At 54.3% G+C, this 18,102-nt stretch overlaps 1 protein-coding gene across 3 annotated transcripts; it reads right to left on the bottom strand.

The window, feature by feature from the left end:
- Positions 1-2,108: 2,108 nt before the first annotated feature.
- ABCB9 (ATP binding cassette subfamily B member 9) lies at positions 2,109-15,025 on the bottom strand. 3 transcript variants are annotated; one of them, XM_009808747.2, is made up of 11 exons: positions 14,413-15,025; positions 13,929-14,043; positions 13,290-13,420; positions 11,745-11,950; positions 10,616-10,813; positions 8,857-8,985; positions 7,323-7,511; positions 6,578-6,751; positions 5,015-5,174; positions 3,959-4,095; positions 2,109-2,790 (listed from the first exon to the last, which is right to left on the bottom strand). In XM_009808747.2, the coding sequence occupies exons 1-11, from the start codon at positions 15,023-15,025 to the stop codon at positions 2,452-2,454; spliced, it is 2,391 nt and encodes a 796-aa protein (XP_009807049.2). In that variant the 3' UTR covers positions 2,109-2,451. The 3 variants fall into 3 exon arrangements, with proteins under 3 accessions (XP_009807049.2, XP_059683487.1, XP_059683486.1); XM_059827504.1 differs by lacking the exon at positions 7,323-7,511; XM_059827503.1 differs by lacking the exon at positions 8,857-8,985.
- Positions 15,026-18,102: the final 3,077 nt, after the last annotated feature.

The following is an 18,102-nucleotide window of genomic DNA, read 5'->3' as shown; positions in this document are numbered from 1 at the left end:
GAGAGAATTCAGCACCTGTGGCAATGAACAAAGTCGGGCCCTGTTATCAGCTTGGGCTGGTGCCACCAGCAGAGACAATCTGCTGTTTCCAATGTGCCATTTCAGTTGAAGCTGTTTGGACCTGACCTGGGAGTACAATGCTGTCATTATCGTCACAACAGGCATGGGAAGCAGGGCTCCCTTCCTGAAATTCACTGTAGTCTTTGCAATAAAACTAATCTGATTGTATCCTCCAGTTCCCCTTTTTGCAGCACTGCCTGGTAGGGACACACACAATATGATCAAATTCTCTTTTCTGGTATCTCTTGTACTAAAGAGCATTATCCTACCAGCACTGCCCAGGGTGAGTCAGCTTCCCTAGTTCCCAGGTAACCCAATTTTTTTTCCCCCCAGTTTTTCAATTAAGCAGAAATTAATTCAACTTCTATGAATCGCTGGCCACATTCTGCTCACAGGTACTGATAAAAATGCAGAATTAATCACTTGCCCTCCAGTGCTGGGTGGAACCCCCAACCTCTTCATACCCACAGTGCAAATTTTCATCAAGCAGGAACGTACTGGCCACTTACTGAAGTGGTGAACTGAAGAGTTCAGAGCACGGCAGAGGTTTTCTAAGTGGAGGGAGACAAGACAAAGAGACCTCTCATTCTTCTGAGGCATAGATTTTTATCATATCACAAAAGCAAGCAGCTGAAAAGATTCCAGTCACGAAGCACTGTGCTTTGAGAACGGGTTAGGCTGCTTGCCCTTCCGTGCGAGACTGACTACCAGATGGGATCCAGGATGAAAACGAGTTCTTAAACAGGTTATACCTACTGCGATGGCTCACAGCCATTGTCAGATGCTGAAGTCTTTTACATACCTAATTCTCTGTAGGTTCTTCTTGTCATTCCCCACAAGGGAGCCAGAGCATGTGCAGTGTACAGCTGTATTCAGCCATGATCTCAGATGAACATTACCTTGAAAACCAAGAATGCAAAAAACACCCCCACTAGACTGGCTCGATGTTGAGTGGCAGAGGTAGTATTTTATTTTTTGAGCATCCCTCCTCAAGGACACTAAAGAGTTTGTAAAACATCACTAAATGAAAACAAAACATCGCCAACAACAAAAATGCAAAACTGCCAAAAAGTAAAACACAGCAGCATTCAAATATCGGAAAACATGAGAGCTAAAGTGCTTGAGATAATTTCTTAACTATGCACAGTCTGAAGTCAATCTTCCCCATATAAATGCTATTTCTCAATAGCACCTGCCTGGCTGCATAGGTTTCTTCACCAAGCTATGGCAGGATAACACTACTAAGCGAAAGCGATTACCCAAAAGGGCTAGGAGCAACGTATTTCCTTCTATCCCTCGTACTAAAAGTAAATTAATAAATAATATTCAAAGAAAAACATTTTAAAGTTCAGGCAGCTGAAGCTGGACTTCAAGGAAAGTGACTGTAGGGATTTCCCATGCAGTGAAGTCGCTAGCATGGCCTGAAGCTGAACAAAGCTTTGGTGGGATTTATAAAGTGCTGTCTTTTAGTATTTTATGCCTGTCTTTAGTAGTGTTTTTTTCAAACCAGCACCGGGGTCGTCAGTTAAAAAAATTCTGACATAACAGACCAATTTTCAGTGGATGCTGGAGCCAGACAGACATTGCACAGTGCACACAAATATATTAAAAAAAAACAACAAAAAAAAACCCCAAACCAAAAAACCCCCAAACCTAACCCAATTATGGTAAAACTTTTCATCCTTAAAAACAAACACCCACCAAGCACCAAGAGCAAATCTGAAAGCAACATCTGCCTCCCGGTCCCCTGGCTCGTTCCAGCAATGATGGTTACTACATGACACAGGCTCAGCAGCAATGGTTGTGAGCCTGAGCCTGCAGGCACTCAGTGCAAAACTCTCCCGGCATTCAGCCCCATGGGAGCGATCCAGTTTTCACCGAAGCCAAAGGGAGCTCCCTACAGACTTCAGCAGACTTTGGATTGGCCCCATAGATTGAGAAAGGGTGCAGGACCTTGTTTTACAGTCACTGTTTTTCTATCCAGCCACAAAAAGCCACCCCCTGAAATTCCTGAAGGGGTTTTCAGTCTTCCCCTCCATGCATGCATTTAACATCCATTACAGTTATTAGCAGTTACACATGCATATCAATGGGAGAAAAGTCCCAGTCAAGAGGAATTACTGGTAGTAAGAAAAGAAACCCAGTAGAAACGCTGGGAATTGCTAAAGACCCAACTCCCTTGAATAAATCTGTTTCCCTGTTTAACCAGCTGGCATCTGCCCGCCGGACCGTAATGCAGGAAGCTCTATAGTGTGTGTTTGTGTGTGCACGGGTGTGTGACGCGTGCGGGGTGAGCAAACGGGCATCGTTGTGCAGCGCGCGAGCCCGTTGGCAAGCTGCCTCCTGTCTCAGCGTCCCAGCAAGCGTCTCGAGTGCCAGCCCTCGCCGCTCTCACTTGTGAGCCGTGTTGTTGTAATCGTCCTGTGCCACGGCTGGCAGGGAATGGTCTATCCTGAACTCTTCCTCCAGCCCACTGGGCGCCTTCGCTGAATCCCCCCGGGCTGCGGGTTGGCGACTGTCCGCGCCGCCCCCCTCCAGCCCCAGGATCTGTCTCTGCACCAGCTTGGAATAAAGGCCTCCTTCTTCCATCAGCTCCTTGTGCGAGCCCTGCTGCACCACGCGGCCCTTGTCCAGCACAATGATGTTGTGTGCCTTCTCGACAGTGCTCAGTCTGTGAGCTATGACAAGCACCGTGTGGTTCTGCAAGTCGCCGTAAATCGCCTGCTGAATCTGTGCGGGAGGAAAAGACGTTAGTGCCCAAGCATCACTGGCTCCGCTTTGGAAGGGAGAACAGCAGCTTTGTGGTCTGTGTTAAGAAACCTCTGGATGAGAGGTTTGCTCTCCTCTGGCTGCACAGAGGACACAAGACTCCCTGCAGCACTACCAGCACCAGCATGTCCATCCCAGTTCCCGGCTCTTGCTGCGCAGCCCGAAAGAATGTCTCAGTCCAGGCAGCTCACAGGTGCGGTACGCACACATGCGCTGCCAGGTCTGATCCTGCAAGCTGGGTTCTTGTTAGAGCTTGGCCCCAAATTTGGAGGCCACGTAGTGTTGGCATGGACTGCAGGAAGCCAATATCTGGTAAATGCAGCTGCTCAGAAGAGTGGGGCTATTTCCTGGGTGTATCAAGGCAAAGCAAGAGAGAGTTGCTTTCTAGCCAAGAGACAGACGTCTAAAGGCAGGCAGATGGCCACCAGGCCACGTGTCACATCATTGACACCCCTGGCTAGCCAAGACCAGCCCCTGGCTGGCATCAGATACCACACACATGGCTGAGGACCTGCAAGCCCACGAGCTGCTCCAAGGTCAGGAGCTCACGCTGCCCCACACCGGGGGCCGGCAGCGCTCATCCTCCGGGACCGGGAGACATGTCCTCACACCTCAACCTTGAACTAGCTTTCCCTCATGTCATTAAACCAGCGAGGCCAAACTACTACCTGCTACTGGTAGAGCTGTTTGGTCATCACATCCCAGCCAGATAAACCCCGCTCAATTCACAGAAAGCTCAGGGCCTTTCCTGCCAGCGTGGCTTCTTTGGTCCCTCAGCTGGGATGTTAGCTGGGGCAGTCCTACTCTGCCTGCTGCAGTACCATTTTTTAGGGTCTTCCTCCGTATCCTGTCCCAAAAGGCTGCACAGTGCTGCTGTATGCCAATTAACATTTTTTGCATTTCAAAAATCGGCAGAGATCCCTATCTCATCAGGTTTGTCCGGCATTCCCTCCGTGGTGGCTACAGCAGTGTTGGAAGCAAATTCCTGCTCAGGAATTAGCATCTTACCCAAACCTCTGATTGCACCATGTCAAAACTAAGCTTGTCCATAGGCTGGAAATTAGAGCTACAGTCTTTCCTCCAAACCCAGATTGCCTCTTTGGCCCAAACACCCGAGTCACCTACTCACCGCATGTTCACTCTCCGCATCCAGTGCGCTTGTGGCTTCATCCAGGATTAGGATGGGGGGGGTTCGGATCAAGGCCCTGGCAATTGCCACTCTCTGCTTCTGGCCACCTGACAGCTGGGCTCCTTTTTCACCTGCCTCTGTTGGGTCAAGAGAGAGAGGAAAGGGTCAAAATAAAAATCAAGAGCTGCCAACAAGTCCAGCTCCCAGCCAGCAGCATCAGGATGGTGTCATGGTTTGAAGCAAAGACCAGGTAAACACTTCTGCTTCTGCTCACTTGGCAGAGCAGCTGAAATGAGTTAAACACCCCTGAGGCTGCAGTCCTTCCCTCCAGCAGCAAGTTCTCCACTGTTGTCCCAAGGTCAGAGGCACTGATGCTCACGGAAACAACGCAGAGAAGTCCCTGAGCCCGGGAGATCATCCAAACCCCAAGTCCCCCTCCTGCCCTGGCCCACGCAGCTGCGTCGCTGCCGTCTCTCCCTGTAAGTCAGGCTCTGGAGGGCATGCAACCGGGGCAGCGGTGAGGGGAAACCGGGACCTCTCTGCTGGCTCCCGTAAACGTGAACCATCATCAGTCTGACCTGCCTCCTCCCAAAGTCTCACTGTCACAAACACATCAGCTTTTATTACTATGGATTTATCGCAGGTTTATTTTCTTCCTCTGCAGGTGGGGTGGTACACAGCTAACTGCTTGGGTTCTGGGCTTTTCTCCTGATCACTGCACTGAAAAACGGCAAGACTGCCAGCGCCACATCTCCGTAACATTGCCAGGCATCAGCAGCCAGACTGGTCCGGATGGGATGGGGCATGCTCACCCCGCTGCCACGGCGCAGCAGCAGAAACGCTCTCCCAGGGTGGGCTCAGAAACCCTGCGACAGCTCAGTCACCCCAAAAGGCAGCCAGGGTGCTGCACCTCTCCACGTAACCGCCTCTGCAGTGCCTCCGAGCTGCCACGGACTCATGTCCGTCACTACCTGCCTGACCTTCCACCCAAGGGGAGAGGTTCTGCCTTCCCTCCGCACAAGATGCTTTCAAGTGCAAACGGAGGGATTTTGGTACCTGTGTGGTAGCCGTCTTGTAACTCCGTGATGAAGGCGTGCGCGTTGGCCTTCTGGGCAGCCTGAACAACTGACTCGAAGGAGGCTGAAGTTAAGCCGTAAGAAATATTATCCGCAATGGAGCGGGCGAACAGCACCGGCTCTTGGCTCACCAGGGAGATCTGCACAAAGGAAGGGAAGAGCAGGGGGTCGGGAGCAGAAGACATGCCGGCCGGTGTCTCGGATCATCAGCATTTGTTCCTGCTGGGTAAGGACTCAAGCAGGCAGAGCCTCACCATTAAACCATGATAATGAAGTGCCTCGATGTGAGCTTCCAGTGAGGATGCTAATGAAGGGGTGCCCAGCGGCAGCCTCAGCCCAGTTTGCATCGTCTGCTGGGAAGCTGTTTTGCAGGAAAGAAAACTGATGCAATGCTGGTACGTTGGCATCTGGGATGGGCTTCCCCCTCCAAGACCCTGCTGCGTTTTTGCTCCAGACCTGTCATTCCCATCACTGTTTGCTTTTCCCAGTATGGGAAACCAGTTGCTGGGACAAGGCAGGCTGGAGAGATCCTCTCCCAGGGCCTTGCTGATTTTCCATTCAAGGCCAGTAATCACGCTTGGGCCACGGGAATGAGCCCTCCTGCATATTTTAATCCAAAATTAGCAAGTTACGGACATAGCTGCTGCAATTCCTTAATTGCTTAGCAACAGCCTCCCTGTCCTACCTTACAGCAGTTGCTGCTCACTCTTACATTCACCCTGCTTTGTCAAACACTCAATATTGAAATAAATTGAACCCTCCAAATTATCGCTCAGAACTGGGCATGAAGAGAGCCAGCCGGACATGGTCATATTTTAATTGACTTCTCCCCATGCCCCTAACACCACACCAGGCTTTCTACGCTGAAAGCCTTGCTTGTCTTTTAATTTTCGCTCAGTGCGGGCAGGGAATGTAAATTAGTCACACTGACTTTGGCTTTCCAGCCTGTCTCTGATCAATTGTTTTCAGGTTTTCCTGCTGACTGGTGAGGCCATTTGCTCTGGGGGCAAACAAAGGCGGCAGTTACTTGCAGAGGAGGTGAAGGCTGATCTGTGCTGACACACAGATGAGAGCTGAGGGGCCTGGACCCCTCTCCTGGGCAAACCACCCAGCCCCTGCGGTGCTCCAGCTGCTGCCGGGATCCTACGAGGTTTAACACCCCATTAGCTGAGAATTACTTTAAGATCTTAAGGTAGAAAGTGCTGGAGGAATGCAAACCACTTTTTTCCAAACCCAATTTAGATGATAATTAATCCAACAACCAAAACCATATTTCTACTGTGTTGGCCAAAAAATACAAAACAAAACATGTTTCTTGTTCTGTTTTCAGAAGAATTCCCCCTCCCCATGAAACCACTCTCCATCCCTTTCCCTTCCGCCCCCACAAATTATCTGAATTCATTTCCTGGACCACCTCCAGCCTCCAGCTTCCTGGACATTTCAGAAGTTGCCAGATCAAATCCAAAGCAACATGCAATGCTACCATCCATCCCCTCTGATCACTGCAGGCGATAGCTAGAATACACGTATCAGTCGCTCGTACCACTGAGTGCAGGTACTTGTGATCGTACATGTTAATGGGACGCCCGTCCAGCAGCACCTGCCCGTCTTGCAGAGGGTAGAAGTTCTCCAGGATGTTGACACAGGAGCTCTTCCCGCTCCCCGAAGGACCCACCAGCGCCGTCACTTTGCCGGGGTGCAGGGTGAAGGACACGTTCTGCAACACGGATGGGAGATGGTGCTCAGGTCTTGGCTTTTCCCAGGGTCCTGGGGCAGCAGCTTGGGCACTATGCAAGATAGGTTGCTGAAATCTGGCTGCAGTGACCCTCCACGTTGGTGATGTGCCACATCAGCCATCTCTCCTGGCTCTGAGGAAGCAAAGAAGCCTCCAAAATGGCTTCAAATTTGCCTGATGATGTAGCAGGACCTCTAAAAACTGCAAAGCAAACTCATTTTTTTGCTGCTTCCCCCTGCCTCATGACCCCAGCCCTTCTCCCATGGAAACAGTCCGAGGCAGCTTGGCACAAAGCCCTGTACCACGCTGACGTGTTTAATGCCAGAGCTGGGAACAAGGGTTTTATTAATAAATCTCACTCCTTGTAAGGAAGGCCAGCCCTAAACAGCCACTGTTGCTTATAATCTGTTTTCCAGCATGCCATTGAGCCTGCCTTTATGCATCTCCAGAAGGGCAGCTGACATTTCCTGCGAGCTGGGGATCAGTTATTGCTGCGATGGAGAAGCAGCGCGTGATGCCTCGTGGCGGGGAGCTCGGCGCCCGTGGGGCTCACCTGGAGGACCTGTGTTGCAGAGCGAGTGCGGTAGGAAAACGTCACGTTCCTGAACTCCACCTTCCCGTCCACGTGGTCTGGGGCCAGGGACCCGTCATTCACCATCGTTGGCTTGCGGTCGATGAACTCAAACACCTTCTCGGCAGCTCCCACTCCCTGCATCAGGCCGCTGTAGACAGAGCCGACGGACTGGAAGGCAAGAGGCAATGGTGAGACCCTCTCAAGTGATGGAAAAGGCAGTTGGTGCCACTCGTGAAGAGAACGGTTGAAGCATTCCCAAGTCTATCATCTGACATTAATGACAGTCATCAGACACAGAAAAAGAAAGCTTTCCCCCTATGCAGGGCACGGAGGGGATATATGGACATATCCAGGGACAGGGCATCTGAAGGGGTTTGTGCATGGGTAGACCCAGAGGGGAACAGAAGAAGGAAACAGATGGATTGGGAAGAGAAGATGTGTGCCAGGAGATACATGACCCAAACTTCCACTAGAATCCTCCACCTATCTCTCTTTGCTCAAGACCAGCAGCTCTCCAACCCAATGGTTGAAGAAGGTCCACGTATCGCAGCACATCGCACCAGCCCCGAAGGGCAGCTGGCTCATTCCCTAGCACACGTGTCTCAAATGCAGAGCAGCTCCAGGCTGGACCTTTCTAGACAACCGTCTGGCAGCTGATACGGCTGTTCCCCACCGGGATATGGTCCCAGTGGATTTACCATTGCGCTTTCCCAACTACAACTGCCGCACGCTGACACTGACTTCCCTGGAATAAACCCCCGCCACGCTGGCTCTTTTAAATACTAAACCCAGAGTTGCAGAACAGCTTGTACTGCAACTGCCCCTCCCATCAGGAGGGGAAAAAAACCCCAAACCAAACCAAACACACACCAAAACCACAGCCTGGAAACACCACCAGAGCCTGCAGTCATCTGAACAGATGGCGAGAGCTGGGCGAGCTGCCTCCAGCCTGCTCTGCTGCTGCACAAAGGCTGAAGCACTGCCGAAACCACACTTGGCTGCGAGGAAACCTCGACTTAATCTGCCTTGATTAGCCAAGCTTACGCCTTTGCAAGGGAAAAGCAGCCCTGGGTGGGCTCTACCATCCCACCCACAGTCTCATCTTGCTAACATGCTGCCAACACAGCAGCTTGCAGCCTATTCCAGGGACAGGAAGAAAAAAAAAAATATAATTAAGTTTTTAATGAAGCCTGAAATTTAACAGGCAGCTTCGTAATCCCTGCATTCTTCACGCCAGGAAACGTGCTTGGGAGGCAGGCAGGGCTCTGCCCTTCAGCAGGGCCAGCCTGACCCCTTTGGTCCCCGTTGCCTTATCAGGGGACGAGCTGCTTCGGGTGCGTTCAGGTTGCGAGGCCACAGCAGGAGTGGAGTGGGGAGCAGAAGAGAGAATCAGCCCGTCGGTGGGGTCGCAGGGAAGTCCACACTGGGTCTAGCCCTGTGACTGCCCTGGAACTTTCTAAAAGACAAACATCACCTTGATATGGGGTAGCCCAGAGGGATAAAACAGACTCACCTCCATGCAGTCTCCCAAGACGAACTCGTAAATGATGAAGGATATCAGATTCCCACTTGTCATTTGCCCCGAGATCACGAGGTGTCCACCATAGTAAAGGATGCTGACCTGGACCACCAGGAGGGTCAGCTGGAAGCAAGAAAACACCCCAAAATCAGCAAGGACAACTGATATTTTGGTGCATTTGTAATTACTCACACAACAGCCCACAATACATGTGCTGACATTTATTCTTTGAGCCCCGAACTGAGCATCCCTGACAGCGCACAGCTGACAGCCCTCGTAGCGAGCATGGATATGAGAAGGGAAAAACAAGTCAAGTACATGGGCTGATTTGAGGCGTTGGGCTGACAGCTTTCAACAAAACAGAAGTCCAGAGGGGCAACAGCCAAGGAGGGAGAATTTATCTGAAATAACAGAGTGTCTCATGAACTCCTCTCTTGGACTAATGTCCTCAAGCGTAATAATCTACGCTGAAATTATCCAACACATGCGGTCACCTCCCCACTAAAATAAACTTTCTGTTATATGAGTGTGACACATTTTAATTTAGAACACAAAATCAAGCCAAGAGTTAATGCAAAAAAATCCTCCTTGCATGTACCAGTCCCTGAAGCATAACCTCAGCTCTTGCCTGAAATCAGTGTGGGGGAGCACCACCTACTCTAAAAAGGAGACAGATCAGCTCTGATATGACAAATACCAGCCCCTGCCTTTATTCAGCTGGTTTTGTTCCATGCTGCCTGGGTGCTCAGAAAAACAGTGCTGCCCTGGTGCTCTGTGCGACGTTTGCGGGACAGGTGGTATATTCACACAGATAAAAATGCTGGGGAAAAAAATTCCTGAACTATTGCTCTGCCGCAATCTGACCTTAAGATCCTGCATTCCCTCCAACACAGACTCTACTGGGGCTGTGCTAAATCCAATGACTTTTTTCTACGTCAGCCCCGCAGGAGCAGTTTTGGAGGGTTTTTGCCTTCTTTGACTCGGCGGGATCTGTGCTGACCCAGTTCACACTCCGGCTTCACCTGGGAGCCCAGGAACAAGGCTAAAAAACGCTTCAATTTTGCTTCCAAGCTTGGGAAGCCATAAAGCCTCCCACGGCTGCACGAGGGCACCATAACTTGCAAACCTTTCACTGGAGGCTTCTTAGATCCTTGAACGTGCAGAGATAAGGGCAGCCTCACTTGAGGGTTTTGCACAGCCTTAGTTATCAGCCGATGCAGGAGAAGTCCCAAACCATCTGGTCTTGAATGATGAAAAAGCATTTTGGAAAAAAAACCCCAAACCCAAAAAAACCCAAACCCAAACTCCAGCAGCCTCCCCCTGCCACCACCCACACGCAGAAAATCTCCGTTTCTGAGCAGAAGCTCAACCAACGCCACGGCTGTTTCCCAGCCGGAGCCCCGGAGGTGAGCTGGCAGAGGCACGCAATGCAGCAACACAGAAACATGGGGTTTTCCATGACCTTGAGCGGTTATCAATTATATTCTTATTTGCAAGAGAAAACACACCGTTTGGTGGCACGATGCAGTGCTGCCCTAAGAGGGAACGGAATATATTTTTGATGAGCGAAAAAAGATAATAATTAAGAGCCAGGGGATTACTGGCAGCGGACATCAAGGCGGGGCTCACCCTGCAAAGCTCCCTGGAAGCGGAGATGCACATGCATCACGCCACATGCATTTTTGGGATCCAAAGCAACGTCCCCTGCCTGTCCCCAGCCCCGCGCGGGGCAGCCCCGGTGCCGGCCACCTACCCCGCTGGACCAGACGTAGTAAGTGTAAGCCATGGCCTCCCGCTTGTTGAGCTTGTACACCTGCTGCAGCTTCTGCCAGTACACGTTCGCCTCCGCCTCCTCGTTGGCAAAACTACGGACCGTCTTCATGGCGGAGATGGTCTCCTCGGCGGTGTTGTTGGCCTTGGCCAGGGCGTTCTGCACATCCTTGGAGAGCTTCTGCGGGGAGCGGGGGGAGGCAGAGGGGGCTCAGCGGGCGCCGGGCTGCCCGTGGCACCTCTCCCTGCACGCCCTGGGCTCTGCTGGGCTCGGGAAAAGAAGGCACGGTGACATTTTCCAAGGCCACGCGCAACAAGGCTGAGCACTGGGATATATCCCACACCTCAGGACAGCCTGGGGCACTGTGCCAGGAGGGGAACGGATTCGTTGTGCTGTCCCCGAGGAGGGACCTGGGCTGCAGGAGGTGAAGTGCCATGCCCCACTTGGGAAGCCTGCGGCAGAGCCACTGTTCCCGGTGCCCTGGTGGGAGAGGGTCAGCCTGGCCCAGGAGCCCTTCCTGGAGTTTCCAAGTCAGGGACAGGTCTGGAGACCAAGGGCAGCTCCACTCCTCCCACAAGTGCCTGACCTGCAGGAGGAGCCACGGCCGGGGGAGGCAGCACCCATGCACGCCGTGTCCCCAGCACAGTGGAAGGCTCCAATAACCAACGCGGGGAGCAGCAGTGCAGGACTCACATGGTTCATGGGAGATGGTATTAGCCACCGGGGATGGCCCTTGGCCCACACTAGCCCCAGGCGGAGGGAGGGAGCTTGACACTGGGTTTAACCCCCACCTGAGTCACTCCAAAGGGAGAGGAGAGGACAGATTGCACGAGGACAGGCAGGCGCATACGTGACATCCCACGGCCAAGCTACCTCTCCTGTCAGACCTGAGATGCTTCCACTCCTGAGCATGAAGCCAGGTAAGAGCCGAGGCTATGCCTGTCTGCCCACACGGGTTTAATGCCGCCTTCCTGCCCTCACCGCTGGCAGCAAAGCACCCAGGCATCAGTTCCACCAGCTCTGAGGCCACCCACAATCTCCACGATGGCCTCACAAGGATAACAGCCCAGTGTTGCGGCACACCATGGCCATGCCAGCTTCTCCTGCCTACCTTGTAGTACTTCCCATAGACATCAGACACCAGCATGATGATGGGGAAGCCCATGAAGGTGACGAGCGAGAGCTTCCAGGAGAGGCTGAACATGAAGAAGATCACCCCTGTGGCCTTCACCACATTGCGCAGGAAGATGTTGATGTTCTGGGAGACCAGGTCGCTCACGATGGTCGTGTCCGATGTCAGGCGGGAGATGACATCCCCTGCAGCAACGAGGGGTTGGGGAAGGGGAGAGTGGGGTCATGTCACCACAGCAGGTCACTGCCTAGCTGCATCCCATGTCCCATGCCAGGGGCCAGACGGAGCTCCCCATTCAATCCACCCCTCGCTGGAGGTCTGAAGGGTGGCGTGGAAGGGGGGTGACTCTCCACCACTGTGGATGTGAAGCAAAACAGAGGAGCTTGAATTGCTGCATGCATGAGGGACACGAAATGCATCTGAAGGCATGAGCTACATCCCTGGGTCACCAAGGATGGCTGCAGGACAGCAAAGGGGACTGCAGCAGCACCCTACACTGGAGGGCACCCTATGGGCACGCAGACAGGCAGCAGGTGTGTGGCTGGAGTGTTTGCTGGGCTGCTGAATGCACCTCCAGAGCTGTCAATCCAGCCCTGAGTTCATTTCTAAATGATGCCAGGAGCCTTCCAGGAGCTCGCCAGGGATTGCTGGCACCTTTCCCTGCTGTCCTGGTGGGACCAGCCAGGGCTGGGCACAGCACACCCTACAGAGGAGTGCGAGATGGTTCAGAGAGGGCCGTTTGGCTTTAGCCGCGTGCCCCACAGCCTGGAGCTGACCCAAGTGACCCTGAGGACGTAGGTCTAGCTACCAAGGGGCAAAGGTCCTGCAGCGTCCTTTGGTGGAACTGAGCGTTACAGGCAGCAAACATCACCCTGAATTCCTAAATTCTGAACTCCCATGCTTTTGTCTAAGTGTTAGTTCAGGGTTACCCGTATCCCACTTACAATAACATCTCCAGTGTCCTCAGCTACCAGGGCACCGTGCAGCGATTGCTAAATACGGCAACCGCCTCAAAACTAAAAATATCACCGAGAAGAAATTAAATGTGGGAAAAGTTACAGTGAGCTGGGACCACACCAGAGTGGCACGGACCGGGACAGGACTGAATGGCGAGCAGGGAAAGCCACAAGCACGCCCAGCAAGCCTCACACATCTGAGGTTTCCCATGGCCAGAGCAGAGCTGGAGAGCGGCTGACCAGCAGGCACTGATGGGAGGTGCAGGAGGAGGAAAGTAGGTGTTTTGGGGATGACGTGAGATGAACATATCATCCTCAGGGCTGCTGGATGTCAGGCTGATCAGTGGCAACGGGCCATCCCCAGGATGCTGAGCAATCCTGTCCCAAGCCCACGATGGGAGGCACCCGAAAGGGAAGAGCTTTCTGCCACTCTTTCCGAACACGAGCATTTGGGTGCCGTCTCTAGCTGCCCCCAATCTGCTACGTGCTGGTAGGGCAAACCAAGGGGAAAAAAACACCGGGATGGGATAGAGGGGTTAGAGCAAATCCGGGGGAAAGAGGAACCAACCTGTGCGATTCTCATCAAAGAAACTCATCTCTTGAGACACCAGTGACCTGAAGAGGCAGTTGCGAAGGCGAATGTTCAGTCTTGCGAATATGAGCGTAAAAACGCCGCCCCGGATACCTGCGGCAAATGAGCTAATTGCAGATAAGAAACGTTATAGACCAATGGACACGAAACCCGCTCCTCAGCAACACAAACACCCCGATGCCCAGGCCAAGGGCTTGGGCAATGCTGTGCTGGTACCGCTTTCCACCCCGGGAAGCAATGGCTAATCCAGCCCACACCTCCTCTGGGTGCTACCAGCACAGGGTCAGTTGGTCCTAACCCCGGTAGTGACAAGCTTCAGGAGGGGACACAGCACTGCTGGGACAGCGTTCCCCAAGGAGCCCATTCCCTGCGTCCACTCCTGCTCCCCCACCACCAGCAGACAGACGTGGAGGACTACGCAACGGCCTCGTGATTGCCACCACGGCCTCTCCGTACCGTGATGGCGCAGGGAAATCAAAGCACATCCCTGGGGTCTGGCAGGGACCCGGTGGAGTGGCTGCAAGTGAGACAGCCCGTGCCCACCACCACTGCGAGCTCCTGCGGGAAAATCCCAAACTGCTCCTTGTCAGGGCCGAAACCAGCCCCTGCGATTACCTTCCTATGGCGAGCAGCGACATGACCAGCACCGCCGTGGAGAAGCGGTCCATGCTCTTCTGCACCACGATGCCGTCGATGGCCAGCCCCGTGTAGTAGGGCAGGAAGGTCTCTCCTGCCAGACAAGCACAGGACAAGGGGATTCAGCCCCACCACGCGGGATTGGCACAGGACCTGTATTTCCAACTGCGATGGCCTGTGGACAGCCCCATCCCCACCACAGAGATACTTGGCCATCGCATGAGATGTCTCAGGAAGTGCAGCCCTTAGTGGCACATGGGGATGTTTAACTTCCCAGTGTATTTTATCCCCTATTGCATTTTTTTTGCCCCATTGCATTTTTCACCCAGCTCATGCAGGGTGTGCCACCCAGCACCCCCAAGAAAGCAAGCCTGGGGTGCTGCCACGTTGTCCCCCGCCATGGCTCCTTCCCTCCTGGTGAGGATGGGAGCACACTGCAGCCCACCCCGGTCCCTTCGCTCACCCAGTGCGGCCACGAGGAGGAAGAAGGAGGCGATGCCCAGGAAGAAGGCATCCGGCTTGGTGTAGGACAGCAGCTTATGGATGGTGGGACCTGCCGCCTCCTCCCGCTTGTCCCGCGGGGCACCGCCGTCGCAGCTCTCCTCTGCCTCGGCGCGGGACTCGGAGCCAGGCCCCAGCGCCTCGCGAGAGGAGGTGACGCAGGCCAGCAGCTGCCACAGCCCGAAGGTGGCCGCCAGCGCCACGTAGGTCCAAGCAAAGAGCCCCCAGAACCACGGGTCCCTGATGGTCCTCCGCACCTCCGAATAGAGCAGCAGCTTCACCATCATGTAGATGCCCATGAGGAGGCAGACGACAGCGATGAAGGTCCGCGATGCCCTGAGGCGCCGGGGGCCGTAGGCCGTGTTGGTGGCCACCCCGATGGCGGCCCCCAGCAGCACGCAGCTGCGGTAGAGGCAGCCCCCCCAGATGTCCAGCAGCGAGTTGAAGATGTTGAAGTGCCGCAGGTCCTGCAGGATATCCCGGCCGCCCCGGCCATGGGCGTAGAGCAGCGTGGTGACCACCACATCGGCCCCGCTGAGCGCCAGCGTGCTGGCCACCGCCTTCCAGGCACGCATCCTTGCCACTGGGCTGGGAGGATCACCGAGGCGGTGGGGGGCAGCCCTAGCACGGGGAGGATGTGGTCATGATGGCCTCTGCTGTGGGGCGAGAAGAAGGGGACGGGGTTGTTATTCGCCCCCGGGAGGTGGCGGGGAAAGGCAAGCAGGATGGGGGGGAACGGTGCCAGCTCCCCACCAGCCCGTCCTGACCCCAGACACCACTACCTACTCCTTCCTCCCCTCTCCTGCTGCATACGCTCCAAGATATTTCATAAAATGAGAAGCACAAATGAAGACAAACTCTCCTCCCAGAAGCCTGCACCCATCCTGAACCCCACAGCAGAAATCCGCACGTCTCGGTGGGAAACTTCGTCCCCGCTTGGTGTGGCGGCTGCGGGGCCACGAGGTCCCCGGCGGCTGGGCAATCCTGGGACAGCTGTGCAGCCCACGTGTCCTGCGCTACAGAGCTGCGTAGGTGTTAAACTCGGACATTCATGATCTGAGAGTCCCTCCCCACCTTCCCCAGGACAAAGCTGAAATGGAGCACTCAATCAAAACGGTATGAAAGCAGATGTGAGAGCAGCTCGGCTTTGAAACAGATCCCCCTCATCAAAAAAGGAATAAATCATAGGTACAGCAGCCTGTCACACCTTGCTGTCCCCAGCCCTCTTGAATATTAATTTGGGGTAACCCACTAAACCCGCTGCGCTGTCAGCGTGCAATTCAGCGACACAACAAAAGTCCCAAGAGGAAATTAAAAGGCGGTCGGAAATCCACAGCTGCATCTCGTGGGAGAGGGAGGTGCCGGGGCGGGATGCTGCCTTCGCTGCTGCCCGTGGCTCTGACTGGCGGCAGCGATGGTGGGGCTGGATCTGAACTGACCCAGAAAAGGGTGCAAAGCTCAACTTCCTTTAAACCGAGGGAGCTGCTCACCTGCTCCTGCGCCGTGCACCCAGAGGTGCCGTGCGTCGCCACGAGGGAGGTACCCCATCCTCGGATTTGTGCTGGCCAAGCAGCTCGTGACAGCGCGCGGTGCGGAAGGCACGGCACAAAGGGTGCCGTGTGTCGGCCACGCTCCGGCCTGCGTGACCGCAGCCGCCTCCACAGCCCCCCAAAAGCAAAGCACGGGGAAAAGGGCAGCCCTCGGCACCGGCCAAGCAGCACCCTTGGCCGAGAGCAGCCCGGTGGTCGGGCAGGCGGGATAAAAAGCTAAAAAGTGGAGGAAAACGGGGCAGAGGCTGCAATTCGGGGAAGAATGGGGGCTTATGGGGTGGGTGGGGAAGGAGGGATGGAGGCAAACCAGAGCAGCGGTGCCAGGGAGGAGCTGGACGCGCTTCCCAGGGTGCTCACTGCTGCATCCGCTGCCAAGCTGCGCGGATCCGGCCCGGGGGAGGAGGAGGAGGAGGAGGTGGAAGAGGAGGAGGCAGGAGAGGAGGCAGGAGAGGAGGCAGGAGAGGAGGCAGGAGAGGAGGCGGCCACCACAGCTCCCTGCCACCCGCAAAGGCGTCCCCAGCTACAAAGCAGGAGATGCCGAAGGTGCCCAGACTCATCCCTGCCTCCCCCCGGACGAGATGCTGCTGCCGGGGGAGACGCCCGGGAAGGGCCGCGTCCGCCATAGCAAGGACGGGACACACACACACACACCGTTCCCCCCTTTGCAGCGCAAGGACAACGCACTCCCGACCCGCCCGGACGGGGTCTTACCGGCGGCGGCGGCGGGGATCAGCCCGGTCCTGCCCGGCCAGACTCGAAGGCGCGTCTCGGGAGCAAGGTCGACAGGGGGCGTGGCCAGCGCAGAAGCCACGCCCCTCGCCACGCCCCCTCGCCGCAGCGCCGTCCCGACCCCGCCCGCGGTTTAACCCTACCCCGACGCAGCAAGGGCAACCCCAGGGCTTCCCCCCTTATAAAGTGGTTTTGGCAAAAATAAATGTTAATTCTTTTTTTTTTTTTTAAACGTTTATATTATTTTATTGGGTTTATTTAATTTCTGCAGCAGAGGGGGAAAATACAACACACGAGTTGGCTTTAAAAACAACCAGCACAAGGGCTCAACATAGTTTTTAAATTAACCCCTAAACAGGGGCTCAACAGGGGTTTAAATTAACTCCTAACACAGAGGGGGATTCAGTTTCAAGAAATCCAGCTTATTATACATTATTCTTCCCCTCCAAGGCCCCGCGCCAGCTCGGAGGGATGGCAGTGCATCCAGCTGGGCTGTATAGGTGACAGAGGGGCCGGTCGGTGTTGTTATCCCAAAGTTCCCTGCGTTTTTGGAGCGCTGGGCTTAAAAACACCTCTATAACCCCTGCCAGCGTAGGAATGGAATACAGGATTCCTGGAGTTCACTCCATTTCTGGAGAGAACAGAATGGTGATGTTACAAAAGAAAAATCAATTTTTCTCTTCCTGGATAACCAAAAATAAAAGTATCACGTTCTATTGTTGATTTTATTTCTGCTAATTAGTGCTTAAAACTAAAAAAAAAGCTCACTTCAAGCCATTCCCACATCCACCTGGAATGCAGTCAGACCCGGTGTGACTCTTCCTGGCTCAGGCTGACGGTGGGGAGGACAGTTTTAAGCTGTAGGAAACATACTGCAACATGGCTAAGCCGGGTCTAGTTTCTGGCTCTCTTCTCATCTACACCCAGATCACTCCCCGGCCTTTGATGCAATTACTTCCAAAGAGGCAGTTTCCACACCGTAGTCAAGGTGGAGCTTTTTTGGCAAGACCGAGCCTCTCACTGCCAAAGCGTAAATGAGGATGGTGCCGCTTCCCTCAGTCGGCGGGATGGTCCAAGGGCAAATCTGGACCGGGAAGGGACTGAACAGACACCCTTCTCTGACCCTTCCCCTTCCTTCCTCCCCAGGACAGAGCAGGCACGTCTGCACCCTGGACTCCCATGCAGCTGGGCCACAAACCTTGGGGACGGTTCGTGATCCTGTCCCCAGCCCCGCGGGACCTCCGAAAAAGCCCCAGAGGCTAACTGGTTTTCTTCACACCGGACATACTCTGCTCAGGCGGCAGGACTGTCTCGATCTGAAACGACACAAACTGGCCCTTCTTCAGCTTCTTCAGGGAGCTGGCAGCGTTGCT

This window comes from Gavia stellata, chromosome 21, assembly GCF_030936135.1.
Source record: "Gavia stellata isolate bGavSte3 chromosome 21, bGavSte3.hap2, whole genome shotgun sequence".
In the NCBI taxonomy this organism is placed as follows: Eukaryota; Metazoa; Chordata; class Aves; order Gaviiformes; family Gaviidae; genus Gavia; species Gavia stellata.
The sequence above is the reverse complement of the archived record's forward strand: the minus strand, read 5'-3'. Positions and strand labels throughout refer to the sequence as shown.

Excerpts from the sequence above, each read along its gene's own strand:
- ABCB9 (XM_009808747.2), bottom strand. The coding sequence starts at position 15,025 with ATGCGTGCCTGGAAGGCGGTGGCCAGCACGCTGGCGCTCAGCGGGGCC. Across the intron at positions 10,814-11,744 it reads TCTATGGGAAGTACTACAAG|AAGCTCTCCAAGGATGTGCA; the intron begins GTAGGCAGGAGA and ends CGCTCCCCGCAG. Across the intron at positions 7,512-8,856 it reads TCTTGGGAGACTGCATGGAG|TCCGTCGGCTCTGTCTACAG; the intron begins GTGAGTCTGTTT and ends CTTGCCTTCCAG.